This window comes from Cyanistes caeruleus, chromosome 2, assembly GCF_971803275.1.
Source record: "Cyanistes caeruleus chromosome 2, bCyaCae1.hap1.1, whole genome shotgun sequence".
Taxonomy (NCBI): Eukaryota; Metazoa; Chordata; class Aves; order Passeriformes; family Paridae; genus Cyanistes; species Cyanistes caeruleus.
Genome location: NC_141702.1, coordinates 82,877,862 through 82,899,365, shown reverse-complemented (window position 1 = coordinate 82,899,365; position 21,504 = coordinate 82,877,862). Strand labels below are relative to the sequence as shown.

The 21,504-nt window shown below is 52.1% G+C and overlaps 1 protein-coding gene across 5 annotated transcripts; it reads right to left on the bottom strand.

Annotated features, from left to right (window-relative positions):
- Positions 1–851: 851 nt before the first annotated feature.
- Positions 852–21,119, bottom strand: TMEM151B (transmembrane protein 151B). 5 transcript variants are annotated; one of them, XR_015283594.1, is made up of 4 exons: positions 20,974–21,119; positions 11,930–13,378; positions 11,211–11,308; positions 852–6,048 (listed from the first exon to the last, which is right to left on the bottom strand). XR_015283594.1 is itself a non-coding variant. In XM_086878295.1 (3 exons), the coding sequence occupies exons 1-2, from the start codon at positions 21,064–21,066 to the stop codon at positions 11,942–11,944; spliced, it is 1,530 nt and encodes a 509-aa protein (XP_086734421.1). In that variant the 5' UTR covers positions 21,067–21,119; the 3' UTR covers positions 5,964–6,048; positions 11,930–11,941. The 5 variants fall into 5 exon arrangements, 3 of the variants coding, with proteins under 3 accessions (XP_086734419.1, XP_086734421.1, XP_086734420.1); XR_015283593.1 differs by having other exon boundaries at positions 11,211–13,378; positions 20,974–21,118; XM_086878295.1 differs by lacking the exon at positions 11,211–11,308 and having other exon boundaries at positions 5,964–6,048.
- Between the last annotated feature and the right edge of the window lie 385 nt (positions 21,120–21,504).

Below are 21,504 nucleotides of genomic sequence, written 5' to 3'. Positions count from 1 at the left end.
TGGAGACAGACATCACATCTCAAGGCACTGTAGAGGCACCACAGAGAAATCTGCCTCTTAAGCCCTCTCTCTCACTGCTCGCCCCCTGTGATGCTTTTTTATGCTTCACCAGCAAGCTTAGTTCAGGCAACTGAATATTGTTTCACCTGTAAAGCAGCTAAGATGAAGTCTCTGCCATCTAAATGATCTAGTCCAGACCTAACTAAGGTTTTGCTGAGGAGGATGTGAGAGGCATGAAGGATTGAGGGAATGTTGTTTCTAGTTCCTTAGCAGCTTTTTCTGGCTAGTGCTCTGCTCAATAATCCATTTGTATTTATACTAAAATCTGCCTGCAGTTGGATATGGGTGGTGAAAAGTAAATAGAAATAAATCCAATAAGTCAAGACATCTCACCACCATGGTTGCCTGCTTTGGGTTGCTCTGCTTTTGATCAGTGCTAGCCTGCTTTGCAACAGGTGAATTCTTTGCAACCAGATGCTTACCTTACCTAGTAGCGCTCTTCCATGCAAATCTATCCGAAGCAACCTGTGTTCTGCATAACTTCAAGCTAGAGGAGTCCCTTCAGGACTGCTGGCCCACATAGCTCACAAGTTTGGAAACTGTGCAGCTTCCTTGGGCTTGGAGCAAAATGGAGCAGCTTCTTTTTGCTCTACAGGCTGTAGTCACCTGAGGATGGGATAAGGCACATACTTGAATTAGTTGGTCCGTTGACCACCTTGCTCAGGAGGTGTTAGGGAATTAAGCAAGTGGGTTGAGTTTCATCCCCTCCCACCCTCAGCAATGCAGGAGCCTCCCATACCCCCCAGCCCTGCCCAACACCAGTGCTCACAGACACACTGCTGGCAACCACCTCAGTGAATCATCTGAAACTTTTATTACACTGATTTGGTTTACAATCTTTGATATTTCCAACAAAAAAGGCAACATTGTGATATACTGTTTGTACATATATAGAGAGACAGACAGAGCTAGATCATATTGACAGAGTTGAAAAGTAAAAACCGTTTCCCAGTGTTCACAAAAGAATTTATTCACCATGTACCTGCTTCTGCCTTGCCCTGTCTGATGGATACAGACACTGATGGTGCCACTGGCCCCTGGCCGACAGGACCTTTACCTGCACCATGTCATGCCCATATAGATCAGAAAGGATGGAGTGTGAGGCTGCCCTGACAGCAGGGGCCACACAAGGGATGCTGACAGGGTTCAGCCCTCACAGGTTTGTGTAGCTCCCTTCCCAAATATTGATGGATGCTACAGGGGCTACGTCCAGAACAATTCCTAACCAGCAGTAGCAGCTGTGAAACCTCCCTTCCAGGGCATCTCCCACTACTTGTTTCCCATCCTCAGACCGAGGTATTGAATATACTTATTTATTTTTATTTGCATTTACAAAATATTTTCACTGGATGACACACCTCAATGAGATGAGAACTCATGTTCAGAAACAGCAGAAAAGACCCAGATCAGCATCAGGCTGATGAAGCAACAGCTCCAGCAGCAAGGGTGGGGGTTTAATGGAGATGGCCTGGTCCTAGGCAAGCCTGCCTGTAGCTCCAAGGACAGGGCTGCAGCTGATCAGCCACTTGTGCAATGAAAGCTCATGCTTGGTGGGCAGTGATGAGAACCTGCAGACATGCTAGCAGACACATGAGGAATTGGCCACCAGAGCCAGTGAGGACAAGGGATGGAAAGAAAAGGGCTTGGGAAAACGTCATCATCAGAAAAACTTCTGACTTGCTTTCCAAGATATTCACTGCTCATTTTCCTGCTAACTGTTGAGATTGTTAACATCACTTAAGCACCCTTCAAACCCAGTCCTGAGCTGCCATGCGCAGCAATGCCTGGACATGTAGCTGTTGCCTGGAGGACTCTTTGCCCTCTCTCCTATCAATCTCTTGGCCAAAAGGCAAAGTCCAAACCAAGAAGCCTGCACCACTTGCCAACACCCAAAACCAACAGTCAACTCTCTGCCAGTCTGCAAGGGTTGAAACCATTTCAAATGCCACGCACTCAGGCCAGACAGCAACAGCAGACTGTTGGAGTGTGAACATTCCTGCTGTTGGTGGGTTACTTGTCAGCTCCAGGTCCAGCTACCACAGGGTAGGTAACTAGCTGATCACTCTGTACTGAGTGCAGGGCTAGCATAGATACCTTAACTCTCACATGAGATCTATCTCCAAGATACTGGCAGGCTTTGAGGGGGCGGGGATCGTTTGTGGGCCTCTCTCTGGAGGAGGGAATGAGCTTGGGCACTGCCACCACCCACCAACACAGCATCAGCAGCATTCAGCAGAATCAAGCCGGGAGCATCCCCTCACCCATGGGTCTGTGCCAGAGAGATGGTGAGAGAAAAGGGGTGGCTGGCAGGTAAACAAGGGGGAATGACACGAGGGGGAATGCACTTGGGCTGTGCTGGCAGGTATCCCATCAGGCTGGAGCAGGGGCACCCAGCTGGCTCCCTCCCACAGCAGATGGCGAGCCCAGCTTCCACTGCTCTGAGCAGAGCACACACGGCAGCAGGAGACAGTGGCCAGCTTCCCAAGCCTGGCGGTTTCTGTTCACAGAGACCCAGGCATCGATTTGCAAGGTGTCACACTGGCATATGCCACAAACAGGATGGCAGGTTAATTTTGAGCAGCGAATTGGGGAGGAGGAACAGGCTGCCGCAAGGATGGAGCGGAGGGCTGTGCACAGAAATGGTTGCTGTGTTCTGCCTCCCTTTGCTCCCATGGAGCTGGATTTGTCTAGGCTGAGCTAGGCTGCCCATTTGGTGTCTGCTGGCCCTCTGCACAGTCAGCCAAGGTGCTGGTGGCTGGGGTTCAACAGCACGGGGGGTCCTGAAAATGGGGGTCCTGTGCACTACCTCTGGGACAGCACAGTGGACTGTGGAGGAGGAAACAGCACACTTCTAAAACATAGTGCCAAGCACTCCTGGCCTGAAACACACCCCAACAGCTAACACAAGCTCTCCCAATCACTGGGCACCCACCACTGCATTCCATCACCCCTACAGCATTTGTGCCATGTGTCCATCAGCTTCCCTCCAAACTCAATCAGCAGCTAGCGCCATGTACCACCCCACTGACAGGGCACTTTTGGCTAATCTAGATCCTTCCGTGCTTCTTCAGTTGCAGTGAAGAGGGATGAAGCCTGAGCTCATGTGGTTGGGAAGATGGGAAGTGGCATAGAGCCAAGCCCTGCATCAGCTTCCCTAGGTGGAGGGGATAGCTCAGAAATGAAGCATTCCTCCTCCCTACAGGGTATGCCTGAAATAGCCAGGCTTGTCAGATCCCTGTCTCTGGCTGTGATGGATTAGCCTCTCCAAGGCACAAGGCAATTTATTCATTAGTGACATTTACACCTTGTGGCTGCATTAGCCGTTGTGGTTGATGACACGTGCTCAAGCTGTCAGTGCTGGGCTTGGAGGCGACATTGCTGCTCCAACAATGCAGTGAGACGTGGCCTGGGCACCTCAGCTTAGGAATGCCTCCTGCCTTTCTCCTCAGCCAGAGCATGCACAGATTGCTTTGAAAGCCCACTCTACTCCCAAGCCTCTCTATCAAATGCCCTTCTCCATTTCTCCCCCACTCTCCCTGCCTTGCAGCACCGTAGCTCCAGCACTGCATCCTCCTGCCCCATTTTGCCTTGTCTCCTGTAAAAACCACCACCTTTGCAAAGCCTTTTACAGCTATTCTCAACCAGCTCTCTTCCTCCCATGTCCTGCTTGAGCATTCACATCCTATTCTGTCCTCTGTCAGCTGCCCTCAGCCTCAGCTGAGAAGCAGAGCCCATATTTTGAGACTTCTCCAGCAAGATATGCTGCTTTCACCATGATGCTGTCCCCTGGTCTTGCACTGCCACAACAGCTGACCTCTCCTCTCCTCCCTAGTCTGGACACCAGGACAAGCAAAACACCAAGGCCGTCTGTTTTCTAACTTAGGACAAGTGCTGTGAAATTCTCTGGGAAAGCACAAAGTGATGCCAAAGTGATGCCAGGATGTGCTGAGGTTGCTCTGCAGCAAGCAAGCAGTGGACATGCCAGGGCAGGGAGCACTGCTGGAAGGCTGTGCACAGACAAGATATGGTGAGGTCTGGCCACCAGTATGCCTGTGGTCATCATGCATCTGCTGGTATTTCATAGTTGGCCCATGGCGCCCAGAAGGGAGGGGACCAAAATGATGTAAATGTATGGCCTCTGCTGAGTTCAGGGGAGGGGAATGCTTTGGCTAACTAAGAGGAATGACAGTTTGCACACTGGGTTTGGGAAGAGTGAGAAGAGCTGGAAAGCGTTGTCCAGGGAGCAGATCTGGCAGCTCTCCAGTTTATGGATTAGCTTGTTCTCAAACACAGCTTGCTTCATGCTTTTATCCCTGCTCCCTGCCACTCACTGCAGCAAATGTGACACTTCACACCATCTCCTCACAGAAACCAGGTCAGGAGTTTCCTCTCATGAGGAAAAAGCAATGCTCTGTCACCCTGAAAAGCCCTTGCTGCAAGGGTGGATGGGTGTCACCACATCAAAAGCCACAAACACATCAACCCTCCACAAGGCCACACATTCCAGCTGTGCATGAGCATGCAGAACCCCATCCTGCCACATCTGTGTGGATGGCCATGTCACACCTCCAGGGGCAGAGAAAGATTTTAAACTTGGCCTCTATTCCTGATCAACCTACCCCACACTGCAAAGCCACAGGGCAACCATCCTGATCTGCCTTGGGCATTCCTTCTCCACCAGCATGGCACATTAACAACAGAGATGGAAGGAGTGGAGAGTTTAAACCCACATCTTTGTCAATTTTTTATTTTTTTTTAAGCAAGGCAGAGCAATGTGAAATACTTCTCACAGCTGTTAAGGCCTTCTAGTTGCATTTCAGTTTGAAAAAGCCATTGGCATTTCCAAAGTGAAATCCTGTTTTTTTGGGGTCTAGTTGTCACCGCTGTTTCCCCAGTCAGCTGAGCAGTGCTGCTCCATCAGACACAGTGCTACTCTCACTCCCCTCTGCTCAGCCCCTGGGGACAGGCTCTTCCTGGGGGTCAGGTGCAGCACAAACAGAGCCCACTGGCTTCTGCCAGGACCAAGCAGGAGGTGATGCCTGCTTTCAGCTGATCCTCCCTCTGCATCTGCTTCTGGAAATGTGCATAGACTCAGGCTTGGGATTTTTCAAACTTTCACCCTGACTGGTTCATGGGCTGCCATCCAAAGTCTGAATTCATGTCACAGCAGCTGACAGTGCTGCTAATGGGCATTGGGACCATGGGACTGATACAAAGTACTACATCATCTCACCACATTCTAGCTAGGCTTTTTCTTTCACTAATGTGAGTAGCTCAGATTGCAGAAGCAGCTTGTGCTGATGGAGAGTGAAAGAACCTCATGCATCTGTGGGTGAAGTTATTTTGTTCTACAAAATCCACTAAATTATAATCACAGTAGGTGATCCATCCATTCACAGAGTTCCAAGGACTGGGGAAGATGGTTCAGGATGGGCACCAATTTCTCACAAGCTTCATTTCCCCCAAACAAAGTTTACAAAAAACAAACAAACGAACAAACAAAATGGCCCAACAAAAAGAGTCTTCCTGGGGAATGGGGGAGGAATAAAACCCACTAAGCTTTCCAGCAGCCACTGTGCTTATTCTCAGTGCTGGATGGCCATGCTGCACATTGTAATGGGCTCCTGAAAATCTGGCAGCTTCTGGAAGAGTTGCATAGGTGGATGATATACCTGTTAGTAGAGCCTGTTTACGAGCTGCAGAAGAGGAGCTTGTTGAACTCCACAGGGAAACTGTCCCTCCCCCAAGACAGACATGAGGTAAGGAGGGAAGGAGGAAGGGCAGGCCATGAGGCCATGGGTCTTGCAGGTTCAGTTCTGTCCTTGAGACCTCTTTTATCTTAGAGGCAGAAAGGCTATTGTCCTGTGGGAGAAGGCTCCACTCCCAGTGCTGTGGAGGTGCTGTGGAGGTCAGTTTGCTTGTTAGCTTGCTTTTGAGAGAGTTGACGAGATCACATCCATGGCCATAATGTTCCCCTTGGCAGAGCAGCTGTGATAGAGGCAGTAGAGCAGAACAATTCAACCCACTGCTTGTAGAAACTACAGATATTCAACATTCATTCCTGTTGGCCAAGTCCCAACACAAAATCTATGCATGAAAGCAACACTGTGACAGATCAGTTTTTCTGGACTCAAGGACAGACCCCTCTGAGGAGCTGCTAAGTCAACCTCACATTAGTATAGTACCAGTGGCTTCAAAATAAAATTACACTAGAAATTAACATAGCCCATTAATTTCTACCTGAAGTGTGACTATAACCCCTTCCCACTTTTTCCAGAATTTCCACAGGGAAAATAGCCCTAGGCAGGCTCAGCCCCAAGTCCCCCCTAGGGTCCCAGGTCCAATGAACCAACTTTTGGTCCCCATGCATACCTGGCTCAGTGGAGAGTGTAGGCCCAAGTGCATCACAGGAGGCAGCAGCACCAGATAGAGCTATCACTGTGTTTCATTTCTGACATTACCTGGATCCAGATCATATTCCTATAGACTCTATTCTAACCACTCAATATGAATGAAACATGATCAGTAGGACATATCCCAACTTGAGACTTACTGCTCTTTGGTAACACACCGTCTTGGTGGTGGTGTAGCATTTCAGACCCAGCCCCTACGGTGACTGCAGCAGAGTAGGAGCGCACTGCAGCCAAGTCTGTACCCCAATAATGGCAGCACCCTGGTGACATGAGATAGCAGTACCGAAGCTGTAGTTGGAAAGGCTGGAAGGAGAGCTTAAAAGGCGTTATTCATCCCACCTGCAAATCAGCAGGTGCTGTTTTACTGGCATTGGATGCTACCTAACTTTCTTAAACTTCCACTTAATAAATCTTTTCCTGCATGGGCATCCATCAGTTGTTAAACAACTCTGCAGCCTCTTGAGTGAAGAGACAACAAAGAAGGCAGGGACCAGCTGGATCTCTAATGTGCAATTTATGGGAGAAAGGAAGGGGGGGGTTCATTTGTTCGACAATAGATGAACAGCTACTTCCCCAGCCTTAATAATGTATATTTGCCTGGAAGGCCTGGCCTTGGCCACAGGCTCAGATTCCATCTCCCCATCCTAATGAAAGCCCCTACAGCTGTTTACCCTGACAGCCCTCTTTGAAACCTCTCTCCTTGGTGTGGAGTGAGACATGACACACAGAGGGCTCAAAGAAATACCACTTGGCTCGTTGATGTCATCGATTGGTTCTGCACAAGCAAGGTGCTAGACACTATGTGGGAAGCTTACACTGTGCTGAAAGATAGATAAATGTCTGGTGATGTGTCTTGATGATCAGCTAATCCAGAGCTTCTCACACACTTCTCTCTCTCTTTTTCTCCAGTTCAGAAAAGGTGGAGAGCTTTTAAATATCTGACAAGTACATTGACAGCAATGGGAAACAACAAATAGCTCAAACTAATTCTCCAGCCTTGCAGCAATAACGACTAGCCCTCTTCTGGGTTGCATTAGCACCATGAAGGGCCACAAAGAGGAGCTGGTAGCATTCCTGCCTCCCTCCTGGTGTATGAGGAAAGTCTGCTGCTAAGTGCAATGCTGAGCCTGACTCTCAGCCCATGGAAAACTGCAATGTTTGAATCATGTATGATTAAAACCAGAGCCATCTGACTGCAGAGATCCTCCAAGTTACTGCCCCCATCACACTGACAAGAACCAAGCTTTGATCTTCCCAGAGGGTGATGCGTACTGTACTGCTTTCCTTGTGTAAGTGGCCAGCTGTATACGCTGCTCACTTTGAAGAGATCTGCACCAGAAACGGGGACACAGCCACCCTGACAGATCAAGGCACTGTTTGCATCTTTGGCCCTCTTTCCCAGGCTAGGCTTAGAGCAAGAGTGACATACTTGCTACACAGTGAAAACTTGTGCACCACCACTCAAGCCAGGGTCTGGCAAGTGAGGTCAAGACTTTGGGATTGGTGGAAGAGAAGGCTACAGAAAACAGACCTACTTGTGTCAGGAAGGCTGTGAGAAAAAAGAACACAACCAATTAGACTCACCAGTCAACAGAGGAGAAGTAATGGGATTAAGACACAGCAGGGAGAACTCAGGTATAAGGGAGAAGGTTATCCTGAGAGGAGCAGATTGGGCCATCAAATGACCTGCCAAAGGAATCGTCATCACCAACACGGATAGGCAGAGAGCAGACACCGGACTGCTGCTCAGCACAGAGCTGTGGTGGGTGATGTGTATGTGCCAGGAGATGGGACCACTCCACCATGTTCTGGCCATGTGCCAGAACAGGGACAGGGCATCTCTGGGTATCTGTGCTCGTAATCTGAGATATAAGGAGAGTTACAGCAGTTGTCCTTGGCCCAGGGCACTGCGGTCCCTCACCAACACTCAGGAGGAAACCCTCTTTGCCGACAGTGTCCTATACCAGGAGATGGAAGAAAGAGCCCAGTTTTCTGCTCTGAACTTTCCTGCCTGACTAGACATGCCAGGATGAAACCCAGTTCCAATTTCTCATCTTCAGCTCCACCATACTTCTCTGTCAAGCCACCAGGCAGCTCCTGTCCCTGTTGCCCAGTCCTGCTCCCCTACCATGTCCAAGTGCATCCCCCTTTCCTGAACCTGAGGCATGTCTCCACCCCTGGGAGAATGGAATAGGATGAACCAGGGGGGCAGTTCTACCAGGTGCATTTGGGTAGCAGTGCCAAGAATATGAGGGATGGGATCTGTGAGAAATCCTGGCATGCAGTGGGGAACATTGACTAGAGAGGTCCCACTTCTAGGGTACTGTGGGTCTAGACCAGCCACAGACAGTAGCACTGGGACTACAGCTGGGACCTGGCTGCAGCTGGCACCATGTACATGGGGAAGGTGTTCAACAACAGAAAGACTGTATGGATCCTGTGGGTCAGAAGAGCAGCCATGCCTCGAAGATCATCTGGATAGAAGATCACCTGTTCACCTGGATAGACCATCTCCAGAGTAAGATTTCATAGGTGAAAATGGGGCTAGAGGAAGAATGCAAGGCATTCTCAAGGAAAGCTCCTGAAAGAGCTGAGGACAGGTGCCTGAAACTCTGCTGCAGGTGCTAAAAGCTGGGGGGCACAGAGACCCTACTAATCTGCCCCTGTTGTGAAGACTGTCTGTGCCCCAGGAAGCTAAAAGGCCTGCCAAAACTTAGATAAATCCATCTGTCCAAGGCACCTTGGAGGCTGGAGATAGAAATATGAGCCATTGCAGCCTAATTTAAGCAATGTGCAGGAGATTTCAAAGAGAACATGTCAGGAAGGACAAGCAGGGATCTCATTCCTCACTAATGACCCATTGCAGCTCCACTGTCTCAATTCACTGCGACATATAAGCACACACCATTATCTCCCTGGAGTCAGGAGGACACTCCACATTGGCCTTGGCTTACATTAGGCCCTTGAAGAGAGAAGCACTAGTGCACAGCAAGCCAAATGTCATTACTAAGCAAGGAAATCCCAAGGCTGCTTTTGCCCAGTCTGAATCTATGCCAAAAACAATAGAACAAAATGCAGAGGGATGTGCCTATACCAGAGACCTTATGCTTCTCTGTCCTCCAACGTACTCTCTTCCTTAAGCCAGCATCTAGCTCTGGTAGTGAAAGTAAGGGCAGATGCTAAGACAGAATCATAAAGAGAGTGAGATTTAAAGAAATTTCCTGTTCAAAGCACTGTTGTTTGTAGTTTAGCACCCAAAACACAGGATGACAAGCTGACTCAAAGGGCAAGAGACACTAAACAAGATATGCAGGGCATAAAGAGCAGAACAGATTGCTCTGGGGGAAATGAAATGTCAACAGGTGCTGACCACTCCAGGCTTGCCAGCAGGAGATGACTTTCAAAAGAGGATCAATGCAGTACATGGGTGCATTTGCAGCCTCCTCAAGACCTGGGAGGCAAAGCAGTACAGCAGCACAATGAGAGAGACAGACAGACCCCTCATTTATACCTGGCAGAAAGAAGATGGCTGGACTAAATACAATACCTCACTGTTTGACCTTCTGCAGCAGATGGGGAGTCAGACACCAAGCACAAATGCCCAGGTGCCAGTGGATTTGCCCTTGTCACCCAAGATGTGCTGTTCTTAGATTTTTTTCACCACAGCTGATGAGGGAAGGAGGGTGAAACTGAGAAGTAGTGCTGTCTGGACTCAAGTGGACTCATGAAGCCAGAAATCACTGGCTGATTTGGCATGTACTCCCCAAAGGGCTGACTGAAAAGGGGACAGCTTTTCTGAGAAGAGACACAAGAGATCTGGGGATGTGTTGCTGGAAGCGGAAAAGATGGGCGTCTGCATGCTGCAAACACTGTTGCAGCTTCAGTGACATGAAGGATGTTTGCCCAGTATCACTGAGATCCTTTCCAGCAGGGTAGAAGGGGCAGCACAAAACTCAGTGCGACCTGCCCTGACAAGAAGCAAGGCAGAAGAACCCAGTAGCTAATGAGCTACATAGAAGTCACCTCACTTCTCACAGCCTGATACCTCCCTCCAAACACTTCTGACATTGAAAACATTTAGTTTTAATCAGGTTCTCCTCTAACGTATCCCTGGTCTCTGTTCTGCAGAGCATCCCTCCAGGCAGATGCCTCCTGCACTGGTCCGGCACCAATAGTGGGGCCCCATAGAAACAGAATCCTTTTGATCCTCCTTTCCCCAGCCAAAGTTCCTAATGCTCCAGCATGTTTTTGCATTTGTCCCTCCTATCCCCTCAGAGCTCTGTGCCTAAATGAGGCTTCCAGGAGCCTGCAGCTCAGAGTCCACAGCCAGAGCCCAGCTGAATCTCATGCAAAATTCACTCGTGCAGACATGCACCAACCTGCTGCTCCATTATCAATAGGTGAACTGCAGCTGAACCTATGAGAGATTTCCTTGATGCTTGGCTGAACCAATTAGGACTCACTTCAAAGCCGAGTCACTTCAAAGCCAGGAAGGGTCCCCAGCCACTTGACGTGCCACCCACGTGCACGTGCCACCATGATGTCTGTCCCAGTGCCATCCTCTTCCCCTTCCCCAGCTCACCAGGGGCCTCCCATTTTCTCTTTCCAGCGGAGCCCTCCTCCAGCAAACACATCAGTAGCGCTGCAGATCTCTGCTCCATCTGGATTTGCACATTCATCCCTTCCCTGGTGCTGCATGCCCAAACAGAAAACTTTACCAAGCAGATGCTGACTCACAGCTGGCACACTGAAGCTTCCTAAGGAGCTGAGCCTGGGATCCTCTGGAGGCAATGCCATTCCCAGCAGTGAGAACAAAGTAACAGTCGGAGCATGGTCTAAAAAAAAAGTGGGGAGGGTGGGGAATGGTCAAGGGGGAAGGGGAAGAGGTGGGCTCGTGGCTTTCAGCCTTTGCTCTAACCTGACACTCAGCACTATGTGCCTGGGTACCCGTAGCCTTCTGTCACAGGCAGCAACACCCTGCTCCCAGGGGCTTGTTCTCCTCCACCCTGTGAGCAGTCTCACTCCAGTGTGGGAAGCAGGGTGGGCAGAGGTGCAGCAGGGTGGTTTTTGGTGGCTGCTGGCTCCTTGGAGCACATGCCAGCCTGGAGCTACTTTGGCTGGGAGCCAAAGCCACCCCCTTCCTGAATCAGGCCTGTCATTTTATTCCCCTCTCTGGGTCTCAATACCGTGAATTATGGTTTTGCTGTTGGTTTGGTTGAAATTTTTTTTTTTTTTTTGCATGTGGTGATCGGTCTAGAGTTCTGTGCCATGTCAGGGGGAGCATCAGTATTCACCCCTCTGGGAGGTCAGAACCACAGCGGGGGAAGATTTTGCTGGCTGCCAGAGCAGGATGCCATGCCCACTCCATCCTGATGTCCTCCTAGTCTTTCCCCCTTGTGCTCCTCTCCCCAAATCCTGTGCTGGCTTGGGCCAGGCAACAGACAATGAGATCTCACCGCCTTCTGCTTTCACAGTGAGGTTTCCACGCAGGACCCATTGCGATGGAGGTGACGGTGGTCGTGGTTCAGGCAGCCTTCATTGCGGTGTACAATGAGGACAGGAAAGTAGAGGGCATCCTGATAAGGAGGGGGGTCTTCCTCCTCCACAGTCACCTGGCTGGAGAGGCGTGTCTGCTCAGTAGGGCAGCTCTGCTCGTTCAGGCTGCCACTCCGGCTCTGCCAGAGGCAGCTGCGTCGCGAGCCGTACAAGCGGCCCAAGGAGAAGCGGCTGCTGCTGAAGGGAATCCTGGGACTGCCATTGCAGATGCTCAGAGCACTGCGGGAGAAGATGGAGGAGCTGCTCATAGTCCTGTGGCACCGCTCGCAGTTCTGCCGGTAGCCCCCGTAGCGGCAAGCAGAGTAGTTGGTGCAGCCGGAGAGCCCCACCAAGTCCATCAGGACTGCTTCTGAGTAGCTGGGCACCAGCTGCTGGTTGGATCGTATGTGCCACTCCAGCTCGGTGCTGTCCACTGTGTTGACACGGGGCATCCTCCGGCAGAAGGAGCGCTCCTCAGCCGGTGTCACTGCCACATAGTCGAACCCAAAGAGTTTTTCCACATGGTAATGGACATAGGAGGTGCGGTACTCATTTAGTACCCGCAGAGGCCAGGATAGGGTCAGCAAAGCTGCCACCCAGAAGACATAGTGAGATACGTACCAAGGCAGGTTGTCTGGGTCGGAAAAGGCCACCATGTATTCCTTGAAGTCCACGTTTTTGAGATGCATCCCCTCCCTGGCCTCCATGTAGTCGTCTAGGCCCTCGTTCTCTGTGAAGAAGCGGGCTCGCTGGGTCAGATAGGAGTTCTCGGACTCCACATTTGCAAAGCTGAAACACTTGGTGAAGCGGAGCCGTGTGGCTGGGTAGCTCTCCAGGTCAATGAGGTCCTTGGAGATGTCCTTAACTCCACAGTTGGAATAATCAAACTCAGCCTCTGCCACGTGGGTGTTGACCCGCTCATGGTACACTTGGGTGGTGGTGTATGCGTCCCCGTTGCGGTAGCGGGTAACCTGCCGGGTCCTGCGGACGTAGTGGTAGCTGATGGCCTTCCACCAGATGCAGGGGGTCGCCTGCTGCATCCGCTGCACACGTTCATGCACGCTCTCCACATCTACTTTGTACTGCAGCTCATTGCGTGTGTAGCAGTGCCAGCACTCCACCAGGTACACCACGTAGAGCATCACTAGGAAAGCCAAGGGGATGTAGACATAGCCATTGGAACAGGGGCTGTCATGGTACATCATGGATTTGCCCTTGTAAGCGCTGTCGAAGGTCAGCCGGGTCACCTTGGTGACGTGGCACCAGGTCATGGCTCCCATGCAGCCATACATGAGAAGGGACAGCAGCAGACATTTCCAGTGGGACTCTCGGCACAGGGACTTGCTGAGAGACTGCTTCACTGGCCGCTGCTGCTCCGGGGGACCAGGGAGAAGGAGAGACAAAACAAGAGAGGAATCAGTAGGCTGCAGTGGCAGGGGAAGGGGAACAGGTACCTATAGCTCTGCAAACAGAGACAAAACAGCAGATGCCATGGGGCTCCTGGCCTCAGCAGGCAGAGCAGAGGCTGGGATCTCTTACAGGATGGCAGTCATGCAGCGCAGGCAACTGTCACCCTCACCTCCCTTTGTTATGCTCTGCCCCTCCCTGGGAGACAGACAGAGCCCAGCTGGACATGGGGGAGAGTGGCAAAGGACAACTGTCAGCCAAGCATTCCACTTTTTCAACAGGGAGCAACCCCTACCATTGCCACTTCCCAGGGAGTGCTATTGGAGCACAAAGTAAGAGTCTGGGTGACTTTCTCCACATTCCTCAGCTTTTGCACCCACCCCATCAGCACAGGCAGCTCTGATATCATCCCACCTGAACCCCTCACCACCGCTCATCCCACTGCACACAAGTCTCTCCCCTCTTCCCAGTAACAACCAACAGCAACATTCCAATTTTTCAACCAGGGTGACACAAGCTGCCTGATGTGCCTGTAAGATGGAGAAACAGACCTTCTGCAGCTGGGAAGGTCTGTGTTGGGTAATGACAATTCCCGCTACAACACTTGCCAGCCTAAGGAGCTCTGAAGTGCTTCTCAAGTGCTTTATAAACCACACCAATGAGAAAGTACTTTTCCACGATTGAAATGTGGCCACCTCTAGTAGGAGAGAAAGCAAATATGGAGTAACATCCTAAAAAGTGGTCAGGCTGGAAGGGAGGAGCATCCTAGCAATCTGCAGCAGTAAGGAGGGCAAGAGGCCACTCACAGCTGCTGGCAAACATGCCTGCTTGCACTCAGATTCAGCTGTGACAGCCCATATTTCTGAAAAAACTGCCCTTAGGTCTTTCATGGTGAGGAGAAGGCAGAACTTCAGCAACAGAACTTTTTAAAAGGATTGCACTGGTGCCTTTACCATAGAACAGTGCAGGGTTTCACACAAACCCATGAAAAATTTCGGTTACAGAAACCTCTGTCACTCTGCAACATTCTGAAGTCTCACGTATTGATCGAGCTTTGTCATCTGACATCATTCCACCCAAAGAAAGAACAGGCAAAGTAACTATTTGCTTTTTTATACAGAAGACTTCAACCAACAATCTCCAAAGGTGCAACCTGAGAGAAGGGGCCAAGAACCCCAGCCTTGTGCAGATGCCACAAAACTCACTCAGGCTTCAAGCTTTGCTCTCCCTCTGCACCTGCAGGCAGCAGCGAGCTCCTGAGCTCACCTCTACCATGGCAGGGGCCAACGCCAGCTGTAATGACACTGCTCACAGCACTGCTGCCGCTGGTGCTGAATAGATCACACGGACACAGCTCGAGGTGTGGTGAAAGGAAACACAAGTTTATTTTTCCTCACAGGATTTATAGGTTTCTGACCATGGCCAGGGATTGGATGGTCAGGATAACACTTTCCCACTGCACTGGTCATGAGAGATGTCCATCACAAGACGTGTAACAGAAGGAATGTATACATATCTCTATATTTACAGTTACTGTCCTGGGAAAGTCTTAGAAAACTATGTCAGCAAGCTCAGAAGCTGAGTTTTCAGGGTGACACAGCACTGCAGTCCAAGCTTGGTTTCATTATTTTCCACTCCTGAGCATGCTGGGCTGGAGAGGCCTCTCATCCAGGAATCCCAAAAACTTGAATGGGTTCACACTGTTGGAAAGCAAGAGGGGCACTTTCACTCTGGCATGAAAAGGAAAATTAAAGCAAGAACCAGAGGTCACAAGGCCACTAGGGTCTAGGGACAGATCTGGGCTTCTTCTTTCATTTAAGAAATTAATCTTGCTCTACTGAAGAACCCCTCATTCCTGGCTTGGTGCTCTAGAGTCCCACAGGCCAATCTTTCCTACCCGTCCTTGTCACAATCGCCAGGGGGACGTCTGTCTTCATCAGGGGGACTTCAGCAGGGCTGGATCCTGCCCAAATCTCCAACAGCGGTTTTTCTCCTAGAGGCACGGAGCTCCCCTGTCTGCCCACCCTAACACCCAGCCCATGATGACCAGAGCAGGTGGCACATTCAGAGAAACCACTGTTGGCAAGGGGAATGGTGGTACATCCCACTGGCAGTCCCGGGTAATAATGCTGAGCTCCCCTCTTTGAAGCCACTAGCTGAGAGAAAGACAGAACCCAGGGCTGTCAGGTGGGGTGGTGCTGGTCTGCAGGCAACTCAGAGAGGTGCAGGGTGGCTCTGCTAACAGTGGACATGTGGACAGTGCATGGACACACGTGCAGCCCAGTCTTCCCAGTGCAACTGATCACTGCAGCAGCCTCACAGTCATGAGGCAAGAAGGCAACCCCAGGTAAGAGAAAAAGGAGTGAGGAGAAGAAGGGGCTTTTCAGAAGGCAGAGCCACCTGAACTGTGCTCTGCCTCCTGAGGTCAGTGCTACAGCTACAAGAGCCTGCTCAGACCCCTCTGTCTTCGCTTAGTTGCAACACAGCTCTCCCCTGCTGGAATACTCTATCACTACCCAGGCAGCTAAAGGCTTCCTCTCTCACTGCTGCCTTCTGTGTTGCAGACTTTCCCTGGCAGTGGCAGCTCTAACTGTGAGGATCTAAAGAAGCTGCTAAGCCAAAGGAGGAGCATGGGAGGGTCTGAAAAGGGCCTTTGGAGTGGTATATGCCAGACATGGGATGTCTGTGGGGTGTGAATGCTGAGAAACAACACCTTGTTTAGGAGGCAGATCTGCAAGTGGAACACAAGGAATAAAGCAAAGCATCCAGCTCATTCATTTGCCAGCTGGGGAAGGGGCACCAGAATGACAGGTCTTTGGACACATCTGTCTCAGAAAAGCAAATTCCACCTCATAGTCACTCCCCAGCCCTTCACATTCTGCACTGCCTGTGTCACAGGAGAAGGGAGATGCTGGTTGTCAACCTGCAGAGATGTAGGTAAGCCCCACTGCGGTTACCCACCCAGGGCAGGGAGCACGATGCAGCCCGGGCTTGGTTCCAGGAACTGTGTTAGCAGGGCTCTAGTCCATGCATTAGTCTCCTCCTAGGACTACGCAGTATTTAGATACTGCAGCGCTTTTACAGGGTCACACTAACCCCTGCTGTAAACTGTTTACAACCCAGCTTTGTCCTAGGCTTTTGAGGTAAAACACATACACCTCAGCTGCACTGGTGGGGTTTCTGAAAGCTGATCAAGTGCCAGTGACAGGATACAACCACAGCAGAGTCAGAGGAGGAGCCAGATGCAGAGTCTAATCCCAGTAGGAACTGCAGCATCCCTGCTCCTCTCCCAGGCTGCAAAGGGCTCACAGGAGCAAACAACCAGCTCCACAGATTCCCCTACAGAAGCAGCTGAATAAGGTTGTCTCCTTGAGCTCTTAACCAGCCTTAGGTAAGTCCAGCATAGCAGACAAGCAGATGAAAAAGCTGGGGAAAGAGAAATCTGTCTCAGAACAGTGTCATTAGGAGGAGAGCAGACACTGATATAAATGCCATCGTCATCTGCCTGCTGCAGTCTGATGGAATGAGGCAAAAGACTTGCCCTACTTCAGTGCAAACAGGGTTTCCCTCCACCACCAGGAACCTCCCTCAGTGCTCAGGCTCCAGCACTGGAGAGCGGTAAGCAAATCTGCTATTGCAGGTGCACTGAAACATCTCTGCAGTGCTAGGGGGCAAGGCTGGCCATAGCTCAGCCGAACCTGCTGTGGGATCCAGCTCCCCTTTCTGTACTTCAGTTCACCTTGTAGAACGCATGGGGCAACCCTCGGCAGGCGCTAACTGAGACACATCTTGGGAAAGGCATGGGGTAGGCTGCTGCTTGGGCCTCGCCACCCTCCTGCATGGCTCTGGCCTCTGACATTGCCCCTGAAGTGGGCCCACACTTGCAGTTGCTACTCGGGATGCATGGGGAGGGAGGCGATGACTCACAAGCAGCCGTGAAGGGAAAGGAGATGCCTGTTGCCCTGAGAATCAGACCTTTTGATATTGTTTTCATAATTTCTAGCCACTTTCCCAGGAAAGTAACTATAAACATAGGTGTTTATACATTCCGTTAAAGATATGCCTTTTGATGGACGTCTCTCACGGCCAGCATGGTTGGGAAGGTGTTAACCTGACTATCCAATCCCTGGTCGTGGTCGAAAATCTATAAATACTGAAAGGACAGAATAAACATGCTTCTTCTTTCATCACATTATGAGCTGAGTCTGTGTGAATCATTTCATGTCCGACAGTGACAGATGCCACAATGCATAGGGCAGAGGCAGTAGAAGAGGGGACCCACATCACTGCTTGCTCTAAACTCCTTTGAGATCTGAGGGGGATCCTCTTCTAAAAAAACAGCCTCAAGGGGACAAACATGCCCAGCACCTCAGTGGCCGAGAACATGGGTCAAAATCCCTTAATCACCCCTGCAACCTTGACCCTGCAGCTTTGAATACTAAAAACCTTCAAGTTCTTCAAGCTACTCCCTCTAACAGCCTGGCCCTGGTCCCATACATTGTCCCCTTCTTTAGTGAGTGTTTCCATGTCATTACCTCCCATACCTCTCACCCGCCTCTCCCTGCAGAGACCTCTGTGAAATCTCCAGTTTTCCTCCAGAACACTAAACCTCTATTTTTCAAGACGACCTGGGATTCAGAGAGTTAGGTGTCCTAGAGACAGCCCTCTAGAGGGCTAAAAAAAACAATCAAAAAAAAGCCCCAGAGAAGCAGCCTGAAGACCCAGGTAGCTCCCGAGTGCCAGGTGGTGGCAGCAGCTTGCAGGGGATTCCAGAGGGACTCCTGAGCATCAGTTTCCATGGCTCTGCCCCAGGATTCACTTACATCATGCAAGAAATTAATAAGCCATGATCCCTTTAACCTCAAATCCCCAGAAAAAGGGGAGGTAGGGAGGATCCAGTCATTTCTAGGAATTACCACTGTCTTCCAAGGCTTTGGACAAACATTGGCAACTCCTGGCCAGGATGGTCCCAGCAAATACCCACACCACACACCCCATGCCTACAGCCCAGGAACTATCTGCCTACAAGAAAGAGGTGGCTCAGTCCCAGGCTGGCAGTGTTGCCAACTGCAGAGGACAGAGGAAGGCTGAGCATTCACAAGCCAGGGAATCCTGCCAGCAGTCAGCTCCTGCAGTGGTACCAAGGTCTCCATTTTACACAACCTCTTGGAAGAGGACTGGTTCCTTCCATCAGATCCCACCGGAGCATCAGGACAAGGACATGTTTTTGCATGTTCCCAGGCTAAAGAGATTGTCCCTTGGAGTCTCCCATCCTCCAAGCATGCACTGAGTGAAATTCAATTCACCACCACTGAATGTGGGTGTAGGCATGTGATGCCAAGATGGAACAAGGGCTCAGTCAGCTCTGGTTAGTAGCTCTTGCTACTTGCCTTGCTGGGACAAGCTGAGAAGCACATGAAGCCCTGCCTGGCTCCCAGGTACAGCAACCTGAGATATCAAGATGATGCACCTTCAAACAGAACAGGGCACATTTCCCACCTTCCAGACATCTCCTCTGGCTTCCCACTCACCCTGGCCAATGGACCCTGACATGTGGGATTCAGCCACACTGCAGGGGCACTCAGCAATGCTGGCACCAGCAGTTGGTTCTGATGGAAATGAGGACATTGCACAGCCTGTATGGTATTATATAGGCACTAGAGGGGAGGAGGAACATTCTTCCCTGCTGATAGTTCTGAAGACAAGAGGATTGCACTAGGTAGGTTAGATGAATCCAAGCTCACCACTAAAGTCTCTCCTCATTGCATCAGATGAGATGCAAGCAAGCATGGCACCATCACAAGAGGCTGCAGATTTTCTCTCCTCCACCAGTTGTTTCATTCAACTGATAGCTTCTGGCCACAAGGAGGATGCCCTTAGCCTAAACAGAGCAGATCATGAACTACAGCCTTTCTGCTTGCTCCCATTACTGAGTATTATATTGACACCCTAATTGCTAGCTACTACAGACAATCTTATCCACCCGGACAATCTTAAAATTTTATAATCCCTGCAAGCCAGGGGGCACTGTAGGTGAGGGAAACTCATCTGGGCACTGCCCCTGCTACACTTCTTTCACCCAAACTGGCTCTTGCTCTGGGACCTCTGAAGATTCTGTGCTGTTTTGGAAGTACAACCAGCACTGCCAGAGCACGGGCAGTAAGAGACCACATCACAGCATGGCACAAGCATATCCTCATGCTAAAAAAGTGCCTCACAGTTTAGCTGCCCTCATCAGGATCTCCTCGAAGAGCTGGGCTCAGGTCATCAGGAGCTGTCAAATGCAGGCAGTAGGAGAGGAACAGACAAAGGGCAGAGTATACAGTATTTGTACAGCTTCCCAGTCCTTGAACTTCAGCATTCCTCTCCTGCAATTATTTATATCTAAATATAAGTCTGTATACAGAGAATAACTGTGCATGGGCACTCATGTTCTGCCCAAGCCAAGGAGACAGAGAATACCAGGATTATGCAGCACTCACAAACTACAGCTCCAAAACAGCAGCAGGGGAAGTGATGCACCAGCTTCTGAGTACCCCTCCAAGCGGCCCTTTGAGCTGTGGTCTCACCAGACAGGACAGCCCATCACAGCAGGAGAACGCTGCCCTTCCTACACTGCCTGGTTGCTCTCCATGGGACAGCAGCCCCATGGCATAAAGCGAGTCTCACCAGTCGGTGCAGTTGCCTTTGCTCTTCTTAGGAAGCCCAAAGTGGCAAGCAGGATCTGTGGAGGCAGACAATGGCACACTTGCCTCCCGGTGGTGCTCCTGAGGCACAGGGCACTTCACTCTTGACCCTTTCTGGCATCTGCTGCCTGGACTCCAGTAAAGTCATCTGCTGAGGGAGACTGCAGCACACCTGGAGGCAAGGCTGTGCTGGTACCTGGCCTGCCCCAGTCTGCATCTTCCACTTTCCCCAGCCAGCCTCTAGCTGGGAGCAGCCACCAGCAACAGACCCTGGCTTTGCCATGTCCCCAAGCCCTCTACACTGCTGCCCACCGCGTCTTCCCTCACAGTGACCCAGGCAGCTGTGCCACATCCTGGATGCCCCCAGAAGCCAGCGAACAGCAAGGAGGGGGTCTCCACGTCCACTTCTCGCAAGCATAACAAGCTCAGCCCGTGGCAGTAAGCCCAAACGGTGCCCCGCGCTTCTCGTTCGTGATTTTTTTTCCCTTCCTCCTCCACCCCGGCCGCTCCAGCCCCGGCCCCCGCTCCGGACGGCGCTGGCTGCTGCTTCCCCTCCAGCCCCGGAGGCTCCGCGGCGATCCCCAGGTGACGGACGAGCGCTGGAGAAGAGGTGCGCTGGGGCAGCCTATCGGTGACGGGGACCGACCAGGGTGGGCATCCTCGCCTCCCCCCTTCCCCCCCCCCCCCCGCCCCGCATCGCATCCCCGGGGCCGGAGGGGGGCGAGAGGGGCTCCCAGCGAGCGGGTCCGTGCCTGTGCGGGCAAAGCCCGGCCCGGCCCGGCCCGCGGCGAGGCGGTCAGTGAACGCGCCATGCAAAGCGGGCGGGGAGGGAAGGGGGGTAAGGGGCCGCCGGGGGCGGCCGCTCTCCTCACCTCCTCTCTGGCCCCCTCCGCCTCCTCCTCCGGAGGCACCGGCGTGCTGCTGCCTCCCTCGCTGGCGGCGGCCGCCGAGGCCGGGGGGGACATGTCGGCGGGGGCGCCCCGCTGGCGGTGCCTGCGGGCCGGGCAGCTGCATTATCCCGCCCGCCGCCGGGCGCTGCCTCGCCGGTGGCCGGGCGGGCGGCGGGGCGGCGCGGCGGGCGGGCGGCGCGGAGGCATCGCCCCCAGCCGCGGCTCGGCGGCAGCGCTGGCCGCCCGCCGGCCCCGGCCCCGGCCCCGCCGCAGCGCAGCGCCGCTACACGCGGCGGAGGGCGGGCAGAGCCGCTGTGGGAGGGCCGCGGCGGAGGCGGGGGGAACGGCACCGTGATGGGATGGGGATGGGGGCACGGCGGGATCCGCGGCCGTCCGAGCGGAGCGGTAGGTGACCTTGAGGCGCCGGCCGGCAGTAGAGAGGGAGAGAAGGAGCCCGGTGCAGCCACCCCTCCCGAGCCCCACTGGGAGCGGAGCGGCCGCCCGGCGCTGTCG